The following is a 24,678-nucleotide window of genomic DNA, read 5'->3' as shown; positions in this document are numbered from 1 at the left end:
ATTTCAAAAGCGCATTGATTCAAAGGGCATGAACAGTGACCGAAAAAACACATCTACCTCCCTGATAAATCAATTTGACTAAAAAAATGACATTTTATATTTTCAGAGCTGCAGACTGACTGATCTCTCCCCCTACTGTTAACTGTGTTTTTTATCTTAAACCTGTAAATTTGAAAAGCATCTCTTATAAAATCCTTAGAGCAGAAATCTCTCTATACCTTTGACTTAAGTGTGCACTAACTGAACCAGTGTTAATAATAATAATAATAATACATTTTATTTGAAAGCGCCTTTCAAAACACTCAAGGTCACTGTACACAGTAGAATAAAAGCAACATAAAAGCAAGCAGTTTACAGAATCATAAAAGCATAAAACATAAACAAATAAAATAGCAGAGTGGAGAGGTTATGTGGGATAAGCTATTTTGTACAAGTGGGTTTTGAATTTGGACTTAAAGAGTGAGAAGGAAGACATATTTCTTAGATCAGGAGGTAGGGAATTCCAGAGTCGTGGAGCAGAGCAGCTGAAAGCCCTGCTCCCCATGGTTGCAAGACGGGGGGAAGGGACGGAGAGTGAAAAGGAAGAAGAAGATCTGAGACAATGAGATGGGGCGGTGATCTTAACCAGATCAGAGAGATATGGAGAAGAGAGATGATGAATAGCCTTAAATGTGTACAAGAGTATTTTGAAATTGATGCAATATTTCTATTGGAGCCAAGGAAGCTGCTGCAGGACAGGAGTGATGTGGTGGACAGAAGGGGTCCTGGTGATAATGCGGGCAGCAGAGTTCTGGACGCGTTGGAGCTTGTGGATGGATTTTTGAGTAAGACCAAAAAGAAGTGAATTACAATAATCAATCTGGGAAGTAACAAGGCTATGGACAAGAATGGTAGTGGCATGTGGGGTGAGAAAAGGACGGAGACGATTAATGTTGCGCAATTGAAAATATGCAGACCGAGTAACATTATTAATGTGTGAATTGAAAGGTAAAGTACTGTCGAGGATGACACCCAAACTTTTCACAGAGGAAGAACGAAGACCGGTGAGTTATCGATAGTAATAGAGAAACTGTTGGTTCTGGATAATGTTGATTTAGTGCCGACCAAGAGGAGCTCGGATTTATTACTATTGAGTTTGAGAAAATTAGAAGAGAACCATGAATTTAGTTCAGCTAAACAGAGGGTGAGGGAGGATGGGGGAAGAGCAGAATCATGTTTAGTAGACAGATAAAGCTGGGTGTCATCGGCATAACAATGAAAATGGATATTGTATTTACAGAAAATATGTCCAAGCGGTAGAAGGTAGATAATGAAAAGAAGGGGGTCCAGGACAGATCCCTGGGGCACACCAGTGGTCAGAGGGATGGGCTGAGAAGTAAAGGATTTGAGTTGAATGAACTGAGTGCGATCAGACAGGTATGATTTAAACCAGGCTAGTGGAGTATGGGAGAGACCGATGGAGGCTAGCCTAATGAGAAGTATAGAGTGAGAAATAGTGTTGAAAGCAGCACTCAGATAAGAATGGAAAGTAAACCGGAGTCAGCTGCCATAAGAAGATCATTGGTTAGTTTTATAAGTGCTGTTTCAGTGCTATGGGAGGGGCGAAAACCAGAGTGGAACTGTTCATACAGATTATTATTAGTTAAATGTGAGTGGAGTTGTGTGGCAACTATTTTCTCAAGAATTTTTGAAAGGAATGGTAGATTGGAAATAGGCCGAAAATTCTCAAAATTATTGGGATCTAGACCAGCTTTTTTCAAATTTGGGGTGATGGCGGCAATTTTGAGGGAAGCAGGAACAGTTCCAGTGGTAAGTGAAGAGCAGATGATAGCAGATATGAGGGGAAGCAAAGAAGGTAAACATGCCTTAACCAAAACTGTAGGAATGGTGTCTAGCTGACAAGTAGGGCTGCCATGATTAGTCGACTAGTCACGATTACGTCAACTATTAAAATTGTCGACGACTAATTTAATAGTCGACATGTCGTTTGAGGCTTTGTAAGATCCCAAAAGACGCAGGAATAAGTAGTAGGATTTAAGAGTGTAATAACGGACTGAAACAGAAGATGGCAGCACTGCATATACAAGGATGCCAGCTGCCGTTAAACCCCGAAGAAGAAGAAGCTGTGTCCCAGAATCCATAGCGCCCTACTCAGTTGTCAACAATGGCGGCAGCTAGTTAGTTTTAATATTACTCTTTCTGGGTCACAAAATAAACGTTTAACATATTTTCAGGCGAGAATGTAACTGTGTAAACCTCAAATATCTGCTCAGTTTATCAAAAGACCACATATTTTCAAAAGCGCTCTGACGTTTTCGGAGACATCTGTTACCCACTAGCTCGATAGCTAGCTGGGGTTACAGGCTCACTAGAGCCGGTGAGAACACCGGACTCCTGGCAAATCGTTTTCAAACCCACCACCGTCTTTCACTACTCAGGTTAAACATGATATATAAGTCACTTAGATAACTTAAAAATGATATTGTTTGGTTTTTTTTTTGTGTTTTATTTGTTCCTGAGTAAATCGGTTTGGCTGAGATTAAAGTTCTAGTTTTTACACAGCTGAATAAATGTCAAGCAGACAACTGATTATCAGAAGTGTGAGATGCTGGAGAATATACTCCGGTGTCCTGTTATGTTTTAGATAGCAAGGAGTTTATTAAACTTCACCGAAACAATCTGCAAACTTCATTAAAATTTAATAAACTATCATCTTGTCTTTATTTTTAGTTAGCACATACCTTAAACACTTAAAGCTGTAAGCTAATGATAGTTATATAAGAGCAGACGCATGCTGGTGCAATAAGCTGTACTTTGTACGTCCAATGGATGCATGATCTGATTAGTCGACTAATCACAAGAATAATCAGTGACTAGTTGACTATCAAAATAATCGTTTGTGGCAGCCCTACTGACAAGTAGAAGGTTCTGACTTACAGATGAAATCTGAAATATCAGTAACTGAGGGGAGCTGGAAAGCAGAAAAACAGTGTGATGGGAGATGAATTACACAGGAAGAGCTAAATGGAACCTCGGAAACCAGTTCTTGGTGTATTTTGTGAATTTTCTCAATGAAAAATAACATTAAAGAATCACAAAAGGAGGACAAGTAAAGATGAGCAGGTAAAGAATCTGGTGACCTGAAAGAAGAGTTGAACAGTGAAAACAGTATCTTGGTTGAGTCATCTTTTGAACAGATAATGGTGGAGTAGTAAGCAGATTTTGTATAATTAATACACTCCTTATAATACATAATATGACTATTAAACATTTCCTTGTGGAGATTCAGACCAGTTTTCTTATAAAGGTGCTCAAGTCTGTTCAATCATTAGCAGTATTTAGATCATTTCATAATCTTATAAAAAAAAATCTAATGTAATCTGAAATGTACCTTTGGATAACACTTGAAACTTGAGAGAGAGATGAAGAGATTCAGAGATGAGGAGTAAATGAGTTCAAGGTATTTGTGGAAATTGTTATTTTAGCTCAACATGATGGTATTTATTTAGGCAGCATGGTGGCACGGTGGTTAGCACTGATGCCGCACAGCAAGAAGGTCCTGAGTTCAATTCCAACATCAGGCCGGGGTCTTTCTGTGTGGAGTTTGCATGTTCTCCCCGTGTTTGCGTGGGTTCCCCCCGGGTACTCCGGCTTCCTCCCACCATCCAAAGACATGCTGCTTGTGGGGATAGGTTAATTGGATAATCCAAATTGTCACTAGGTGTGAATGTGCGAATGAATGTGAGTGCGAATGGTTGTCTGTCCCTGTGTGTTAGCCCTGCGACAGACTGGCGACCTGTCCAGGGTGTACCCTGCCTCTTGCCCTATGACAGCTGGGATAGGCTCCAGCGCCCCCCGCGACCCTGAAAAGGATAAGTGGAAGTGAATGGATGGATGGATATATATATATATATATATATATATATATTTAAAAATTGTCAAGTCATGCCTGAGCTCAGTCTGCATCATATTTCTATGCTTTTTTCCCTCCATACCGGCTTAACCTTACTATCGTCATCAAACAGCTGTCACGGTTTACTTCTTCCTTGGCATTTATTCCACCATACTCTTAGCCTTTGCCTGGGTTTTAAATGTCGGTGAGGGCCTGTCAAAGGTACTATGCAGGGAAGATAAAACATTTTCACGAGGCTACTGGGCAGCAACGGCTTGAACTTGGCAGATAAGTGTGAGCTTTGAATTTATACATTATTCAAAAAACTGACATCTGTGTTCCCAGTGCCAAAGGCTGCACCTCGGGCGAGTTTGAAAAATTATACGTTTGCAAGGTGGCAAAGAGTTATGCGCAGTTAAAAACAGCCCTCATGTTTTACCAATCACCTTAGGTGGGGGACAGGGAGCCAGGCTGTTATTTGTAGCCTTATAAAACCCATTTTAAAAAGTGAGATGACTAATCTTGCCGTAATGACAGCACCACCCCTGGAACTTCAGCTCCCAGACACATCTGTGTTCAATTACTGCAAATAATTCAACCAGCAAACAGCATCTTAATAGGTGGGTGGTGGAGTGATGGCAGAAGGAATGGGGGTAGAGGCCAGGGAGGAGCAGAGATTGAAGAGTCAAGTGGAAAAGATGTAGTTTGCAGAAATGGGAATTTTATTGTATGTGTGAGCATCTCAAATATTTCAACTTTTTTTTTGCTAAGAGAACTTTATTATTCGTCTTGAAGTAGCAATTGTCATTCTTGGAGTGTTGGGTGTCTAAAACTCTTCATGCATGCACGAGTGTGATGGACTGAGAGGACAGCAGAAGTTGACTGTACATGTCTAAGCGACAAAGTCATTTTAGCAAACACTTTTATGTGAGTTAACCTGGAGCAATGCATTCAATATGCATACTGCATGCCACTGGTGGGAACCAAAAACTATATTAGAAACCACTGAACCTCACATGAAATCAAATGCACTCGGGTTATAAAAATGCTAATATTTATGTGTGTGCATCAGTCTCTCAGTTTCCTTACAGTGTAAGGAGTGAGGAGTAAAAGTTGATTATGTGTGTACTGGGAAGGATTTTGTGGACTTGTTGGTGTTGTGTGCGGCATTAATCCTTCTGGTTCCTACACACATTGCAACCTGTAATGCCTGTCGGTCTATTTATGTCGATAAGTTTGCACTTCAGTCACATCTTGATTGACTGAGGTAACTTTCAGCTTTAATTCAAACCATTTTCAAACATAGTCAAACATTTCAGAGACTTTCACACCGACATGATTTTAATTTTTAAGATTGTTTTTATTACTTGGATGAAAATCCTTTGTAGACAATGACTTGCAGACAGTGAAATTTCGAACCCATGAACGTCACCGACCACTGCAGCTGACTTCAGCCTTGTAGTCAAAGCTGAAATGCTCGCTCTGTTGGGTGGAGATCGGGTCATCTTGGCCTTTGAAAAATATCCAGCTTTGTTGCATTGAGAAATGTTTGCAGTTTGCTTTGGGTTGTTATCTACTTGCAGTGTAAAGTGCTGTCAGTGTGATCAGTGTTGCAGATTTAGCTTAACCTGAGCAGAAAGTATAGCCCTGCACATTTCACAACTTCTCTTCTATCAGCATCATCAATAAACACTCATGACCTGGGTCCACTGGCAGCCATACCTGCCGTAACATTGTCTCTATCATGCTTGACAGATAATGTGGTATGCTTTGGATTATGATTTCTTTCTTTACGTTGGCATACTTTTCTTTTTCTCCCATTGCCTTGGTAAGTTTCTCTTGCTTCATCTATCCAAAGAATTCTTTTGATTGTAGATTTTGATAACAATATGCCTACCTCTTTTGTTTTGGTTTTTTTAGCGAAAGGAAGAATTCTTTGTCCCACTTTACTTGTCATCTGTGGTCTTTTAGGTCTATTGGTCCATGAATTTATAGATCCAGAATATAGATTTGGCTGCTGTCCCTCTGATAGCCTAATGATCGCCTCACTCAGTTGCACTGACACCTTATGACCTCATATTGAAAGCTGCAGTGAACAGTTACCAAATGCAAGTTTAGCACTTGGAACCAACCTCAGATATTTTATCTGCACAATTTACCAAGGAATAACTGGGGAACAGGGCTCATCTGTCAGTTAATTGTCCAATTAATTTTGAGCTTCTAAAACTGGAAGACTAAAAATGGCTGTAATTCCTAAACAGTTAAAGCAGTACTTCTGTGAAACCCTTTGATTCATAGCTGAAAATCTGCACCTTGAATCGCAGCTTTATTGATATAAAGTCCACTGTGGTGTTGTGCGGACTCAAGATTACCAAAACTGTGTTGTATCCAAATATTTATAGTGCAAACTGCATATCATACAAATGAATTGTTCTTTGTATTCATTGATCCTTTTACATGTTATTCATCAAATTAAAACCGGTGGTTGCTTGTTTTTCTCCTAGATCCCTCTCCCCACCAGAGGCAGAAGCCCCCGGCTACCGAACTCTGTTACAAGACTGAAATCAGCAGTCTCATGGACTTCAATTCTCCAGATGCCTCTCTGGACAAAGGTAAGACTCTAATCAGGTGAAATATGTTTCATTTCCTGCGCTTGTTTTGCTGTTAAAGCTTTGGTGGATGTGAAAGTTCATATAGATTCGCCCAAATACACATATGCAAATATAGTGTATGTACACACACGTGCAGCTGGAAATGCATTAAATCCATAAACATGTCAGGTTCAGGGTCTTTAAGATGTGCACGCGAGGATTTGTAATGCAGTAAGCGCATCACTTACTCCCCCGTCTCAGCAATGTCGGCTTGCATTTGTCAGAAATGAGAGTGTGTATTACTTAAACTACTAAGAACTGATTCCACGATGTTGTTTCAAGTGTACTATATTATTTAAGCTCTGTGTGTTTTATTAATAAAAAAGAGATGTTTTTTTAATCACTTAAACGAGGTCAGACGTTCATAGTAATTATAATATTATGCACTTAGAAGCAATTTAGAAAATGATTGTTTTACTTTTTATTAAACGGTTACCCAACTTCAGCTCATGCTTCACCGTCACCACAGTCTGCCCTGTGTGTTTAGTCACTTGTGTCACCGAGAGCCATCTGGAAAAGCAGCCTATTAACTTTAAAGACTGTATTTATTCCCATGACTCTTATCTGACTGGGTGGTCAGACGGGTCTCACATTAGCGTCAGCCGCTCTCCACACAAACACTTTTAGTAGTTTGTCTGGAGTCCGTCTCCATGTTCCAGCACTTTCATCACTAAAGCTTGGAGTCTTTTATAGAAGATCAAAGATGTTAAGTATGGCGTCAGTCCAGAAGTGTGTCCTGACTAGTGTGTCTTGTAAAGTTGCCAGTTCCACTATGGATCTTTATTGTCATCCAGGCAGCCGCCCAGGGCCTTTATTCATTAGAGCATCCTGCTTAGGGCTTTATTTGGATGCCAGGTCTCTTGTCTCTTCCTAATAGTGTGTGCCAGTGTGGCGATGGTACTGAGTGCACTCACAAATGGTCACACAACAGTCATTTTTTGCAGTTTCTTGTGCCTGATTACAACTGTAAGGTACTTTTACTTTTGTTTTTCTGTCATTCTTCACTGCATTCACCGACAGCTTAATAAATTATTAACACTTCAATACTGTAAACATAAAATACATGATAACATATAAACTCTGCTTTTGAGACTCAAGCGAGCAGATATACTGACAGATTCGGTCATATTTTTAAACCAACACCTTTTATATGTGCGTCATTCCTGCAGAGCATAAAGCAGCTGGTCCCTTAGTTCTATAGACATTTCCTGGGTGCTGTAAATGTGCAGACTCAGGAAAAAGCACGTAGGCACACCAAACCCCTGCAGTGGCCAAGGCCACGTATATCACCACAAGTTTCATCAGAATGAGAACAGGGATCTAAGAAGCTGTGCTATGAGAGAGAGAGACAGGGAAGGAGAGGGAGAGACCAATGTAAGCAGTGAGTGCTGGATCATAATGAAGACAGGTGCTGCTTCGGCACATTAAGTGGCACTGATGTCACCAGCCGGGCGAGGCTTGGTATGTGCGCCACATTAGATAGGAAGGTCAATGCGAAGGAGTCAAACAGGGCTTCCAGGGAAAACTGGCTTAAGAGGGAAGGACAGACAGGGAAGGGAGAAGTGGAGGATAAAAGAGTTGAAGAGCACTGCAAGGTGAAGGAGAAAGACTAGGTGAGGGATTACATATGGAAACGTTATTGCAGGCATATTCTGATTAACACGAGAAAATCAACCGGTGAAGCGGGCGGAGACAGAAAAGAACAAACGATTAATAAAGCACGGGAGAATGTGAAGCTGTGCGTGTGGGGGGTGACTGTGCAGAGTGGTCTCTGCTGAGCACTTCCATTTTTCTCATGTGCTGACACTTTCCAAAACACCTGCCCCCATCGAAGCCCTCTTACAGCCAGTGGGAGAGTGGCAGCTAAATTGCCTTCAGCAACAATATCCAGGCCTCTTCATTGTAATTTACACACATCAGAAATAGCTACTCAGAAATGCTTAGACACAATTGTCCAAGAGTAGCTAGGCTTGCCATTTTAATGTGACTCATTTGCATAAGTGCAGTAACTGGACAGAGCAATATTATTATGTTACATGCTGTATGCCATGATCACAAGGTCGTGGCCAGCTTTTACATAATCTGGCTAGTATGACCAAAGAAAGGAAGGGAAATGGTAATTTAGACTTATTACTCTGGACATAATGATTATATCCCTGTAATGGAGTTTTGAGCCGTCGATCCACAGAAATGTGATCTTATGAATCCTAAGAAAATTGTGCCACAGTTTGCACAGACAACGATCTTATCTGTGTGCTTATGTGTCCTCTGGCCTTCCTGTTAAAAGCTACAGAGAGGTTAAAGCTGACGGAGGGAGCAGAGCAGCAGTGAGACTGTCTTCGGTCTTTGTCGCTTTCTAACGGCTTCATTAAAGGAGGCTTCTGAAAAGTAGAACTCAAAGGTCATGAAGTCTAAAAGCTGGATTTCAAAGGGTCTAGATCATACTTGTCTGCTGTGAAGGGCTTTATTTAAGCAGTCTTCAAAGGAAATACTGTTACAGGAAAAAAAAAACCCAAATATGCATATCAGTACATGTGGGTGTATGCCTACGTGTGTGCGCCAATGTGTGTGCATGGCTGGCTTGCTTTAACAAACAGTTTAAGAAGAAAATTCAGTAAAACACAAGCTTATATTAGACCATTTACCAATAAAAATCCTGTTTTGTTCTTCTTTCTACATCCCATGGAATCTAGTCAGAGGCAGGCTGTAGTTGTCTAACCTGTTGTCATATTTAAATGACTGATCTGTCATCACAAAACAACATAAATTTAGTTGTAAAGCTGTGATGTTTAGTTGTTGCTAGTTCAGTTCAGTTCAGACTGAACCCTAGTACCAGAAATCCAGGTTAGCCAAATAAAGCTAATCTCATTGAGTATAGTTTCTCGGTCTGAATAATGAAGTTCTTATCAATGACCAGCAGGGGGCGACTCCTCTGATTGCATCCATAGAGAATAGGAATGAGGGGCATAGCTTCAATGTTGACGTTTAAGCTGCCACCATGTAAGAAGTTATCTTAGATATATTCAAGTTGTCAGGTGAGGCCAGCAAGTTTGGTTAGAAGTTGCAGTCATAAATTGAATGGGCACAACACACAACACATATGTTGGTTACTTAGTGCCAAGCAATGGACTGAGTTACTAAACAACTAAACAAATCTGAAGCACAGACTTCTGGGAGGTCTTTATCACTCAACAAGCCATAATATTATAGATAATCCATTAAGAGGTTAAAAAAGGGATTCAACAGGAACGTTTGTGTTGGTGTTAAGTTTCCCCTCTGCCACCCTTCCCTCTAGTCACATCTGCTTTCAGAATCCAAGATGAAAATCTGCGACCAAAGACTTTATAGCAGGGCTTTTGTTGGTTACAGTACAGCCATCTGTTTTACTGTCTGAGTAATGTAATAGCTAAGACCTTTCTCAAAACATTTTTAAGATGGGTATAAAGAGTTCTTAAGAAAAGTGTTCAAGGCGTGTAAATTAAAACCAATTGAGTTAGCTGTGGCGCTACAAAGATTTTGATTTCTGCTCTTGCCAAATAATCAGACCGTTTATTAGTTTAATGCAAAGTATAAGAGCCACAGACAGCTTTTTAATGAGTTTCCAGTTCACACTTCAAAACTTTATTTTGCTATGACACTAACGAATATTGTGTTTTGATTGATAAGGAAATATGAATTCATTTTAAAATGTGTCAAAAACATAACATGTAGATTGATGAATGGACTGATTCTTGTGTAGCACCTTTCTGCTCTACCTGAGCAGTCAAAGAGCTTTATACAAACTGCCTGAGTCACCGACACACGTACTTTTTTCCCTACACCTTAGTGCTTTCTCTCTAACATCCACACATTCATACTCAATGTATCAGAGAGCAGGTTGGTTCAGTATCTTGCCCAAGGATACTTAGGTGTGTAGACTGAAGACTAGAGATTGAACCACCAACCTTCTGATTAGTAGATGACCTGGCTAGATGACTCCTGAGCTACAAACAAACCCAAATAGAAAGAAACTTAGTTTGCAGGTTGTCTGTCATCACCTTGAGAAACACTAAGGTGTGCTGTGCCATCTACTCAAACCTCCAATGACCGAATTAAATGCATGTTTTAAAAATTTCATTCCAGAATTTAAACGCTCTGTGCTCTTAATCAGATTATATATTGTCTGACTCCTTCTGAGATGTTTCTCTGTTTGTTTTGCAGTCTTAAAATCCACACCTACACGTCATTAGGATTTGGATTTACACCTTAGCCTAGCACTGTGCCAAGGTGATACTAAATGTGTGTGTGTTTTGTTTAATTTCTAAATTGTACCTTGGATCATGTTTGAACAGCCAGCTGGCCACCTTCAGTTTGTCCTTCAAAATGTAGAAGAAAACAACATAATGAAGAAATAACCCTCTTCTGTTCATCAGCTTTCATATTAATTTCTCAACAATTAGAAACCATATTCTGTTAAGCTCCTGAAATCAAAGCTGATAGTCATCACTTCATCCTATATCTGCAACACGAGCTTGGTTTGGTCCCTCTACTTAAAATAACAACAGTTGTGTTGTTCAAGATAATGTGGGCCTAACTCTAGGTTTAGACACAATCCGGTCATTAAGTCTGACGTCACTAGCCGTGTCTGGGCCTAAACTCCGCTGCAGGTCCATATATCAAACATCACTATGGCATTACTGAGAGTTGAAAAACTGTCTAAAGTCTTTCATCTTTAATAAAATGATCAGTGTTCTGCTCTACCAGGTGTAACAATTGAGTTTAACATCCAGGCATCCATGAAAACGGAATTCATGACATTTAACGGAGTTAGAAGTTAGCAGGAAGTTAGCTCGCTAGCTTCCATCTAAATACAATATAGCGTGTCCTGACTGCGGGGTTTTGGAAACAAATTAAAACGTACAGCTCTGTTATCACTTCCAACATAAATGATGACAGAAAACTAAACAGCAGTGACGTTTGTAGGGTTACTGAAGTTTGGCTAGCTGGTATATAATGATGTGCTACGTGACTGCTAGCGACACAGCTATGTTAGCATAATATAAACAAGCTAACTTTTTTCCACTCGATAAAAGTTAACGTGAGTGTTCTCGGTGGTCAGGAACAAATGTAATCGCATGGCAGGATGCTGTAAAAGGACCAAACTTCAGCCAGGAGAACAACTGAGATAATCCATCCACAATACGAGGTTAGTCATTCATATACTGCTGCATGGGCTGGGCTGTAGTTACATCCTAAGGTTTTAAAAACTGAGCTTAAATAAATGATTAGCGCTAATAAAAGCCGAGGGAGGTCAACAGTGATCACTGACTGTTTTAGGAGCTTTTTGAGATTAAATAGAAGAAAATACAAAACATTAAACATGTTAACAACACAAAAGCCATATTAAACGCAGACTACTTTAGGAAGTAGGATTCGTCACGTCATCACTTAACGACTGGATAGGTCAATAAAAGTACTAAGATGGAGCCGTTAGAACTTCATGCAATAGTTTCAAGTTACAATTTTCCATTTGAATCTCTCTCCCCATTTTGTGTGCTTTGCCTGTGGTAAAAAAAGAGTAAAAAGGTGAGGTGTGTGGAGAAAATTATAGGAGAGAAACAATATTGTCTTGAGGTCACACATTATAAACACTTATGTTTCTTTCTTACAACCCCTGGGTTACAAATGTATCCAAACATTTGGGCATTTATGGGTAAATTACATAGTTTGTAGATTTTTTAAAGTGAAACCCCTGCACCAAATGGATTTAAAGGGAACATTTAGTCACGTCCACTCAATCACTGTAATGCACTATGAGGCAGGTCAAGAACTGTTGTTAAGAATCATTGATGGCATCTGCTGGACTGATAGTACCTCATACTTACTGTAACAACCATGGACTCCTCCACCTGACCCTACTGATTTGTACACATACCAGATGGGCTAAAATGTTTCGGCAGCTGAGTCCCCAGTTCCACTTCTTTTGGCCGGACAAATAGAAAAATGCAAGGAAATAGTGCCAAAAAAGCCAGTGATACACAAAAACATATGTGCAGCAGAAGACACACATTGATTAGCTTGATTTTGTTGTGGATAGTGCTGCAGTGCTGAAATTTTAAGCAGCAGAGAACAGCGCTGCAGCAGTTTTCTGCTGTACGTGAGATCATTTACCCTCTGCAGGGTTTTACAGTGGCTCAGACTGCCGTGACAACTTTATTTCTCAGACATCTCCCTCTATTACTTTTTCTATCACATTCTGCTTAGAACCGTCTTCTCTTTACTTGGTCTTCTTCACAGTTCACTACTACTTTTAACTCCATTAGTTCACACTTTGTGACTTTTGGACTGATTTAATCCTGATTTATTTGAAGGTTGTTGAGAAAGACCACGGAGAGAAGGAAAAAGGAAAGTGAGAATTTATGAGGACATGGAGTCCATTAACACACGCACTGTGTGTTGTAACAAACGCCAGTTTGGTGGCCTTTGTCGACACCATGTTGCTAACATTACAGATCTATAGTTATATACTGTGTACGCACACATACTATATGTACACACATACATGATTTGAAGTTTTTTTCTTGCTTTTCTTTGAGTTATTGTGCCAACCTAATTCACTGCACATAGACAAAGAGACTAGTTGCTCTAAATATTTTAAATTTAAAGGACTGTGCTTCGAGGTCATCACCTTCAGGCATCCAGGACATAGAAACATGCAGAAAAGCTTCTTTCGCATTCATAATTTCACATAAAATACAGGGAAATCACTTTATCATCAGGCAGTGGAGCAATGTGTATCACAGATAGCTAATTTCCCCCATGTTCCTCAGTCCCTGAAGAGTGATTTGATGCTGTCTTAATGTAGTGTAAATAGCCAGTGAATGCCAAGTACATTCTTTTAATTAGGAAACCCAACAGAGCTGTTGATTAGCACTTTGTCTTCATAAGTGTCTGAGTTTGAGCTACAGTTGGATCTCTTACTAGTAACCTTATAGTCTTCTAGCATGTCCCAACAAATCTTAAGCAAGAATAGTATAATAAAAATGATGTATCCAACATGCATGCCTTTGTTTTATATGGTAAAACCCAATCTAATTGCCAGGTCATTTCACATTTCAAGAACAGCAGAGCAATAATTTCTTTGGTACTGCACTGAGGTCCCCCCCCCTCCCATCCCTTCCACACGCACATGTATTTCTTTAAAATTATTGTAGAAATTTTTACAGCCAACATCTGTACACGATAAATGACTTTTCTCCAGAGCTGGAAGCTGAGTCATGTCTCATCCGTAGATTCATTACACACTAGGCAGAGGTACATGACTTCCTTTATAGCTACTTTAACTCCATCTTTCCTCTTCACTGGCATTAAAAGGTATTGGTTACCATCCTGTGGAATGGGATTACGGCTGTACAAGAAAAATAAGTTACAGCAAAAATTCAGTGGCTCGATTCCAATTGTGTGGGACAATATAACTCAGGAGACTTCTTCCCACAAATTGCTGAACATCCTTTGTGTGTTATCATGAAGTGAAATCATCCTATTAGCACATGTTCACAGTACAAAGTCTTGTATTTGATGTGGCCTCACAAAACAATAGTGCCTTTATGTGCCCATGTTGTCAGTATTTATGCTTATTTAATTCAGTTGAGTTCATTTTACTTTGTGCTTTATATGTGGATAACATAGGCTTCTGCCATAGATGTTAATTGACCTTGAAATATTTCCAATAGAAGTCGGGGGGTGGCAAGGTGGTGCGGTATTTAGAATCAGAATCAGAATCAGAAAGGGTCTTATTGCAAAATGTTGAGCAGGTTTACAACATTAGGAAATTGCTGCGGTACGCAGTGCAAACAGGAGTTTGCAAACAGGAGTTTGCACTTAGTGCATTTAGGAGCCCTGCTCCACACCAGGAAAGTCTGGGGTTCAGATTCAGTCAGTGGGTCCTTTCTGTGTGGAGTTTGGATAGTTTCCCCATAATTGTGAGGCTTCTCTCTGGTTTCTCCTGTCTTTCAGTCCAAAAGCATGTATAGCTTAGGTTAAATGGTGATTCTAAATCAGCCGTAGGTTTAAATGTGAGTGCGAATGGTTGTCTGTCGATCTGCGTTAGCCCTGCTGTAGGCTGGAGATCTGTTCAGAGTGTACCCAGAGTGACAGCTGGGATAGGCTCCAGCCCTGAATTGAATAAACAGAAGAAAATAGACTTGTGCAATAGACATCGCAGACACTTTTGTGATATTTTCTCTTTGTAGTAAAATGTACACATGGGCTTTTACAAACATGTCTGTAAAGTAAGTCTTGTGATTTGCTATTGTCGAGTCCAGAACATACTTTATGGATGTCGTATAATAAAGAGCAATTCAGTACTTATTGTTCTATATTTGATCACATTTCACGCTGCATTGTTTTGCCATGTTTGATTTCTAATTTGAGCATAAAGTAGACTTTTAAATGATGGTTTAAGAAGGTTTTTGACAACACACCACCAGGAGGCCAGTAAGAACTCTTACAGTATGTATAAAATGTAAAGGTTTTTAAAATGCATATAAATAAATAATTCATGAGATTAACAGTGAGAAGAGAAATTTTAAATCCTTGATGTAAATTTGACTTTGAATCACCTGATATAATATGAATTTTGTGCAAAGAGTGGCATACAGAAACTGCTGATTTATTCCTAATTACTATGTGGAATGAAGGGGAAATAACTTCAACATCATCGTTGTTATTCTCTGATTAGTCTCTGTTCTACTGTTTTGTCTTTTTATTTAATTCCCTATGTGCGCTTTAATTGTAGGAATTACTTTTATAGTCATCGTCATCATTCAGCTCATTTGAAAAGGTTTTATCTTTTCCTTGCGGAAAGATGAATAAATCTTAATTAATGCATGGGCTTATCAACTTTCTTTAAAATCTCAACTCCTTCTGTCTCACTACTAACCCATCAGCATTTCTTCACTCACCGTCCTGCCTCAAATATTGTGTCACTGCAAGGGTGGTTGGACAAAAAGAAAAGATTACAAATGGCACGCATCTGTGTCTGCTTTAAGTCACAGTGACTTTGTACACATTCCTTGTCAACCAGAATATTAACAAGAGGCATATAAAATCAATGCAGAAGGCTTTAAAAGACTGCCTTAACTATTCAGTGTAAACACATCCAGTTTATTACATTTTAAAGTGGACTTATGTTTTAATCCAGAAATGACGACAATATCCTGTGAACATCCCACAAATTTGGTCATAAATTCAAACATTATTGTGTTGCCTAAGCTTCTACTTTACTCCGCAGAGCGCACTTAGTTTGCACTGTTCAAGTTGCTCGACAACCACAAGAAAGAAAACTCACGTGATATTTTTCTTGTGCAAAAGTTTCCCACAGCAACAGTGGTTTTAATGGTGCTAAAGATCTTTTTTTTTATGATGCTATAAGTGTTCATTTAAAAGCATTAGCTTACTCAAGCCTCGGGCGAGTCAACAGGCCTGGTTTTGTCCAGCTTGCTGGTATTGGATTGCACACAAATTAACACCCACCTGCCTGTAAGACTACACCTTGGCTTGGCTCTTTCCCTCATTGGTGCATCTCTGTGTTAGAATAATGTGGGAAAATCGTAGTCACGGCCCCTTTGAGCTCCTCCTTCGTACCTAGTTAACTATTTGAGCCAAGTGGGAGGAGCCTAATGCACTGTATCATTGAATTCATGGGAGTAGCCTTGAACAGGTACACTTACAGGGGAAAGACAGAGGAATAACTCCTGGATTTATTTCCTGGTGTCAACTGAGGCTGACTTTAGGGGATGAAAATTAAAGAATGACAGGGTTTGAGTTTGGGAAGCTGAAGAAACAGTAATTTTAGGATTTGGTTTGTCCTGAAAGTCTCAGGACGCACGTCAGATCCTGGAGTCCTCTGGTGAACTCCCCTCGGGGGAGGGGATGAAATCAGACAGGGAGCAAGGAAAGTCTGGTGAGTGAATGGAACAAGTGCAGCAGCCAGAGCTAGACTGCAGTATGAAGTGCGTTTCAGTCATTCAAAGGTCTTACACTGAAAAGACAGTGTGTCTTTGTGTTTGTCCTGCTTGACGAAATTTGCCAGATCGCCGGAGATTTGTGGTGCTGTTTAACCTGAAAGCACATCGTGCTGACATGTCGCCTGGTGCCATACGTAGTCAGTCACCTGTTTCAGTATTAAGCCGTTGGGGGACTTTAACCTGAGATGACCTCAGAGTAGCTGCTATTGTTTGAGTTTGGGAACAGACATCCTTGTTTTACTTTTCCTAGCTGACTTGCATGGAATAAACTTGAAGAGATTTTATTCAACCTGAAATCAAAAGTCTAAAAATATGACAGTGATTCACACTATTATATTAGTGTGGATGTCTCAAAGCAGGGCGTGACTGAGGCTTTGCTACTCGCGGATAACTAGATAACAGTCTTGGAAGTTTGGGGAGCTTCCCATAACCTTTTTTTCCATGTAAACAAGGCAGTGTGTTGTGTTTCTAATGTAAACGCTGCGGTCTCAGATTCTTAGCTGCCACTTTACTCTGAATACACGTCTTTCATTAACACAGGAAATTTTCTATTTCATTTTTCTATTTTAACTGAAGAGTATTGAATTACCTTACATCTGAAAAATCGTGTAACTATGGGAATAACTATAGATGTTTCCCCCCCTCTTGTTTTGCTTCCAAATACCTGCATTGCATCTCCATACTGGTAGCTGAGCGGCTTTTCAACCTTGGACTAAAGATATTCCAAGCACAGAGGTAAAAGTTCACATAACAGAACAGATTAGCAAAGCTTGTTTTCGTTCTTGTATATTTTTCAAGCGTGTCATGTAAATCTTCTTAACCACAAGGTGCGGTTGTGACACAAGAGGTGCATTTACACTAAAAGCATACACCTGGAGGATATGGAAGGCCGTCTTTGCCCAACCCTTACTATCCCAGGTGTGGTTATGTATTTGCAATTGTGCTCAGTTACTCAGCTTTCCGTCTCAAATTTCTTCAGCGTCCCCTGTGATTACCACGTAGGTAATTTGCGGCCGTTTTTTTGTAAACTGGAATTGGACAGCATTAGTCATGCAGCCGTTACTACTTGTAACCATAGCAGCAGATTATGTATGGTCGTAGCTGTTGATCATTTTTATAGCAGCACAATCTTGTGGTTTTGATCTTCTCGCCACATCAAACTTGTGTTCTTTACCTCTGCCAGCACTCGACCATCCACACCCCCAATCATTGCAGATTACACCGCTCATTTATGTCTCACAGTTGGCAGCTAGAGAGAAAACAGTGCTTCAGAGGAGTGACATGATTGGTCTTAACCCCGTAGATGGATACTCTCTGTATAGCAAGCTGTAAAACAGTACAGGCTGTTGCTGTCTGACTAACCTGACACTCAGTAAGGATCAGGTGAGCTCTGTTTGTGTGCTGATGCCTGTATGTGCCTCCAAAGGCTTGCACACGTCCATTTATGCGTTTATGTCAATCAGTGTATTATGCCTGGGAGCCTGCATGTATTTTCAGTCAGCTCATTTTGACAGCGTAATTGTAGCTGATTTCAGTCCCAGTCATTTCAGCGCCTGTGCTGCAGGTGAGTGCAGCAAGCGGCTCTCGCATGTACCAGCCAGTTTCTTCCCGTTGTGGCAGACAGATGACAATTTGGAACAAGTTACAGATAATCAGCTGCCTGTTGGAATCAAGTCAGGGATAATGGTAAAGAAAGTATAATAATCATGCGCCTTGGTAAGTCTGATTTGCCACTATCTTAGCGTGAGAGGTAATTTTGTTTTTTCAATGAGGTGGTCTGATTGGGGCTTTTATTATCTTGCATTTATTTCTCTGTTTGAACACCTTGGTGCCTAATCTCATTGACTCCACAGCATTAAAAAAAAAACTGAGATTAATTTGGCCGCTTGTTTTGTCACTGTCACAAATCAAATTGGTCCCTCTGTTGGGTGCTGTTTTCAGACACTGTCCATTCCTCCACAGCTCATCAAATATACATGGCTGGATGACAGAACTTGCTCTCAGTAAGTCACTGAAAAGGTGCCACACATTTGCAGTCTTTTCAATCTCGTGGCTTTGTTTGCAGAAGCTGTCAGCTGAGTCGCTAGTCAGTTTGAAAACTGAATAAATGTAACTCCATAACCATTAGCTACATATTTCCCTCCCAGTATCTTATCAACTGGGATTGTTTTGGTGGCTCCATATCCCAATTTGGCTACCAAATCATCATTGTCATCTTGGCCTGACATTTCTAGATGGCTGTTTTTATTTTTGTCACTTTGTTTGTTTATTGGTGTGTGTCTGTGTGTGCGTCTGTGTGCGTGTGTGTTCTGTTGAAATTATAGATTGCTGGTTTTCATCACAATGGCAACCTGATGCAGGTACTCTGACTTCGTGTGTGTATGCGTGTGTGTGCTTGTAGACTCAACAGTTTGATGAAATATCCATGGTGACACGGTGTCTGGCCTCTCACATGGCCCAGACTATTAATAAGAATAGTGTGAGCCTTTGGGACCAAAGGTCATTTTTAACAATATGCGCACAAACACACATGCATGCGCTTCACACCTGCTTTGTCATAATAACAGCCAGACACCTCTTAGCTACCTGTCTCAGTTCATTTGTCCACCTAATCATTAGGAGGAATCATTTTCTTCTGAATGCTTACCTAAAAAAAACCCAACAATATATCTCCAAAAAATGGATTCCTCCTGTGTCATTAGAATCTGATATGTTATTATCTAACTAGCTATCCCACTCATGCACAAAATTAATTTTTAATTTGTTTGCTGTGTGTTTAGCAGCAACACCCAGGAGAAAATAAAGTTCAATAGCACAGTGTTCATTCACAATGTGCAATAATATAATTGAACCAAAAGGAAGATAGTTGTAATAGTTGTTAGAACACAAGTTAATTGTTGATAGAGACTTTTTCATATCATGACATTATGAATGGCATGTTTTTACATTTTATAATACCAGCACAGCTCATCAAGCATAAACATGACAGTTATTATTGCCTGGCCCGGTGCGACTAATTAACATTCTCATCGTGTCTGGTGTAAGCTGTCCAAGAATAAAACCACAAACAGTTGTGTATATCTAGCACAGCCACCTTAGCAAAGCACCAATTCATTATACGCCACCTTAGATAGCAGTGTACACCTAATTAGTTATCCCCATGAATAAGCAAATAGTGCACATTTCTGCAATTACTGTAACTTAGACTTGGCTCTGGTTGGACTCAGCAGCATTTATTTACTACCCGATTGCCTACTAATACAAAATGCTGGAGGACGATAAATAGTCTAATAAGGAATTTGTGGCAGGAGGATAGTTGCTCGCTTGCACTTTGTCACTTCTGCACGTTTGTGAAAGGATATACATTTTTGCACATTTGCAATCTTGGACTCCTCCAGTCGCTCCATCAGTTCAGGCTCTTACCAAGTAATCTAATCGTCTGTCCCTGTTGACCTAAGCCATCTTTTTTTTACATTTCATGGAAATTGTGCTCTTAATTTGAAAAATTAAAAAAGCAAAATCAAAGAGCTCTCACATATATCTGTCCATCTGCGGTTTCTGAAGGATGATAATCTCACTGTTTGGGTTTTTAACTTCGATGACTGCAGCCTTTGAAACAAACCCATGGATTACTATCACTTTAGCACGAGTACAGACTGTGAAAATAAGAGGGCTGCTTATGTAACTGTGTTAAAGGGCACCAAAATAAAGACTGTTTTAAATCTCCCCTGCCAAAGCCCCTCAAAGAAAACTGAGAGAATATGCTTTTTTTTTTCTTTTAGACACAGTTACAGTGTAGTAGCTTCATATGCCAAAGTGACTGTATTTGCATTTTTGCGGCTTTTTTAAAACTGCGGCCGGTACCATCCACAGATACGATTTTAAACCGGCGGACGCAGATTGTGGTGGAATGCGGCTGAGATTACTGCCTATCTTTCTCTCTGATCATTTTTTTTCCTAACTCCTCACTCTCACACAAGTTCGGCCCCCATTACTCCAAGGACTTGAAGCATGAAATGGGCTTGCCAGCATGTGGATGTCAGATTCTTGGATGTTGAAGCAGAGACTACTTGATCGACACTGGTGGAATGAAAGGCAGGAAGCCACGCAGTGAACGACGTTGTCGTTTAAATGCATTTGAGTTTTAAGAATTAACAGTGACAACCTGGAATTCTGCGGCGAACGGGTCGTAGTTTGTTTAGTGAAAGCAATCGATTGTGCACGGTGAACCCTCATAGGGGGTGAAACATTCTCATTTAACACTCACTCATTAAAAAATCAGATATTTTCATACTTTGCGAGGCTAAAGATTGCGGGGAGTGGAGGCTTAAGCTTCCATGCTGGTGTGGTTGTCAATAAATAGCAACTCCTATTCCCTTATGTCTTATCCTGAATACCAATCTTTCTTCATCATAGTTTCAGTTAATATATAATATTAGAGTTTGAATTCTATGATGGAGTGCCCCAAGGCAAGGTGTGATTTTTTTTTTTTTTCCCCCTTTCATTTTCATCAGCCGTGACCCTGTCATCCCCTCAGGCAACGCAGGGAGATTGTTCAGCTCATGAGAATTGACTAGCTAATCCAGAGCAAAGCACTGCCAGACAGAGCAGACACTGCAGGCCGCCTTCATTCGTCAGACTTAGGCATTACAACCGTCATGAGCCACTGATGAATTTGCTATCAATGGTCCATAAAACTGAGTGTGTGTGTCTGTGTGTACATGTGAGACAGAGACCCACATAGTCTTTTATTAATGACTCTAGCATCTCATTTGAGATGAAAGGCATATAAATGCGGGCAGTCTGCCCTGAGTGATGTGTGTGGGACCAGATGGGAAATGTGCACGTGTTTTCGCTTGCTTGAGAAGCTGCGTGTGAAAGTGACGTATGTCACCTTTGCTGCCCTTCTGGCAGATGTTTAACACCTCATTTGTACCTGGCGATCATACTGTATTTAACACTGAAATATTAAATAAATCATGGGTGACAGCTGAAACCACATTAAAGGGAAGATTTAGTCCCCTTTCTACAGTTTATGTCTATCAGCTGATACAATTGTCCTATATATTATATACAGAGTTTCCACGATCAACTGCTGGGTTCTTTTCTTTTTGTACGTCATAAAAAAATCATTTAGTATATTCATGATCATGTAATTTCCCTGACTTTATTAATGCAAATGTTTCCTCTGTGTGGATGCATAAAGTGCGGACTGATTTAGGTTAGGCTTAGTTGGTGTTTACTACAGCTGGGTCCATAAGTATTCGCAAAATGACAGATTTTTAAGTTTACCTCTGTGCACCACCACAGCTGATTTTATATCAGACAATCAAGATGTGTTTGAAGTTCAGACTTTGAGCTTTAATTCAAGGGGTTCAACAGAAGTATTGTTAAACCCCTTGAAATAGGAATTACAGACATTTTTATACACAGGCCCAATTTTCAGAGGCTCAAAAGTAATTGGGTAATTGACTGCCAAGCACTTTCATGGCCAAGTGAAGCCTTTTCCCTCATTATTCCTTGACAGTTGGAGCAGATAAAACAAAAGTCTGAAAATGATTTCAGATGTTTCAAATGAACAATCTGGTATGTTCTTAAAAAAAGGAACGCACTGGCCAGCTCAGCAACACCAAAGAAAAAGAAAGAGCACAGAAAACAACTAAGGTGGGTCATCACCTGGACAAGAACCCTTCACGCATCTAACAAGTCAGTGACTCTTGAGAAGTAGATGTCTCGTTATCAGTCTACAATCACAAGACACCTTCATAAAAGTAACTACACAGGGTTTTCAAAAAGGTCCAAACCACTCAATACACTCAAGATTAGGAACTCCAGATTAAACTTTGCCAGAAAAAAAACATCTGAAAGAGCCCGCACAGTTCTCGAGGGAAAAACAAATTGTTTGAACAGATGAAACTAAAATTAACTTGTACCACTATGACAGGATAAGAAAAGTATGGAGAAGAAAAGGAACAGCTCATGGTCTGAAGCTGACTGGCTTGTCTGAATTTTGTGGCGGTATATAGAGGAAGTATTACAAAAATAGGTGCCTTCAAATAGAAATGGATATTTGTGATGAACAAAAAGCAGAATCTCAAAAAATATATAGCATAATATAAAACAAACTGGCATACATATATATGAACTATAAGGCTCTACTTTTCCCCGAGGACTCAGATTGTCATAGGAATGAAAGGTAAGATAATGGCTGCTTTTAAAGAGCAAACATTAATTATTATCCCACCATGCATTCGCTAATGTGTAGGGATAAGCACATATGAGTTTTTCCCAGTAATTCTTTTTGCTGAGCTTAGATGAAACAAATGGCAATAAAGCATCCTTAGCACCACTGATTGCACAGGTGTTTCAGTATCTCTCATTTCTGATTTTCTGGCTGCAGAGCGCAGCCATTGATATGAGACTTAAGTGCTTTTTCCTGGAATAAAATCATTATGAGGAAATGAAACTCTGCTTGAGAAGGTGCATTAGCCTTAACGGTATTGTGCATGTAGTTTCCTATGGAGTAACACTGCTGATCCTTATAGATTTTATAGGAGCCTAAGTGTTGCCCTGTCACAAAGACTTTAAAGGTAGCACGAACATCAAGTCTGTGGGGCTTAATTTGTCAAAAGGGTTCAAAAATATATTATTTATATAGAAAACATTAGGTAGTTGTTAACTTATTAAACATCGGAGTGGTTTTATTTCTTGCTATGATTAAGCACTTGTATGTATATGTGTGACATTTGGCAAAAGTGTTGGCAGGACTGAAAAGTGTTCAAAGAGCTCCACTGCTGCCCCCACAGCATTCACTTTGGCTTGTAATGGTGCTCACAATGCACATAGTTGTGTGCGTCAGTTAGATACAAAAGAATGATTTTTATAACCTGCAGAAAAAAGCCCCCTTAATTGCATTATCGTAAATGTATTTGTTTTTAAATCTATTCAAAAGAAGGTTTGAGCTTTTAACCCAGCAGAGCATCTCTGAATGGATTTTAGAGAGCGTTTGTTTGAATGCAATTATTCAAGCATAGGCTATAGCTGAGTTGCCAAGCGCGAACAAATAAGAGGATGTGGGCTGTTGCCTTCCGTCACATTCTTGACCCCAGCTGCTCTTTCATTCCTTTTCTTATTTAACACATTCCTTATTTGGGTTGTTCCCTTAGTCCTGTGATAAAGTACGCTGTGCTTCCAAACTACACACATACCTTTTCATCTAGGCTTACTGGCACTTTACAGCATTTTCCTGTCATACAGTATGGCATGTTCAAAGGGTTTAAACGGATACGATTATGTTGCACTATGACTGGACTTGGGAAATGAGACATTATATTGGAGAAATCAAAGTAGCATAATAATAATGTGCTCAGTTACATAGTTAATATCAAATAAACATTCGATCTAAAATTTCCATTCTAAGTGTGCCTGGTCCAATATTTATACATGGTTCTCTGCACACAATAAGTTGGAGCCATTATGTTCTATGTGTGCTGGAGTAAAGCTGCCTGTCACAGTAACGACACCATCTTCTGTGCTGTATCGTGGGTCTGTGTGTCCTCAGTCTGCAAGCTGGCTGAATGAGAATTCTATGGGAACAATTGGCCCATTAATTGATTTTGTCTCCAGTATCAGGCAAAAAAAACCGAACCCCGCCTTGTCTTTTTCTCCCATTCACTCTAAAGAGGGAAAACCAATCTAAAAATGACCCCCCTCTAGACACTTACTGTCATTCCCTATCAATTTTCAACCTCCATTGCTGTTTCAGCCAGGTCCAATCTCAGCTGCCTCGTGGCCACAGGACTCTGACAGATTGCTGGACCCTTTTTTCAACTTTATTTTGTGAGACTTGCAGTTTTGGCGCAAGTGAGAGAAATGGGAACTGCAGCATGGAAGAAGAACACAGGAAAGGAGAGTAAGCCAATGATACAAAGAAAGGAGACAGAGAAAGATGGAGATGGCCTTGTATTGACATATAATCATCAAAAGTAATCCCCTGGGAAACACGGTGTGTTCCTGTGGAAGGAGATCTACTTAGTGCAGTGGCTAAATAGTTCTTGTAGGCCCAGAAAAATAATAGAGTTCAAGACTAATTCAATTTTCAGAGGGTCTCTGTTCTACTCCAATTTTC

The 24,678-nt window shown here is 39.9% G+C and overlaps 1 protein-coding gene across 6 annotated transcripts in view; it reads left to right on the top strand.

Annotated features, from left to right (window-relative positions):
* The window catches only part of kazna (kazrin, periplakin interacting protein a), a 202,189-nt gene that overhangs the window by 135,925 nt on the left and 41,586 nt on the right, over positions 1-24,678 (top strand). For 5 of the 6 annotated variants that reach the window (XM_085147135.1, XM_085147136.1, XM_085147138.1 and 2 more), the window contains one exon: positions 6,397-6,504. In XM_085147135.1, coding sequence (XP_085003261.1) covers positions 6,397-6,504 — 108 coding nt within the window. The other variant, XM_085147140.1, reaches the window with a different exon arrangement.

Source organism: Neolamprologus multifasciatus, chromosome 20, assembly GCF_963576455.1.
Source record: "Neolamprologus multifasciatus chromosome 20, fNeoMul1.2, whole genome shotgun sequence".
Classification (NCBI taxonomy): domain Eukaryota; kingdom Metazoa; phylum Chordata; class Actinopteri; order Cichliformes; family Cichlidae; genus Neolamprologus; species Neolamprologus multifasciatus.
The sequence above is the reverse complement of the archived record's forward strand: the minus strand, read 5'-3'. Positions and strand labels throughout refer to the sequence as shown.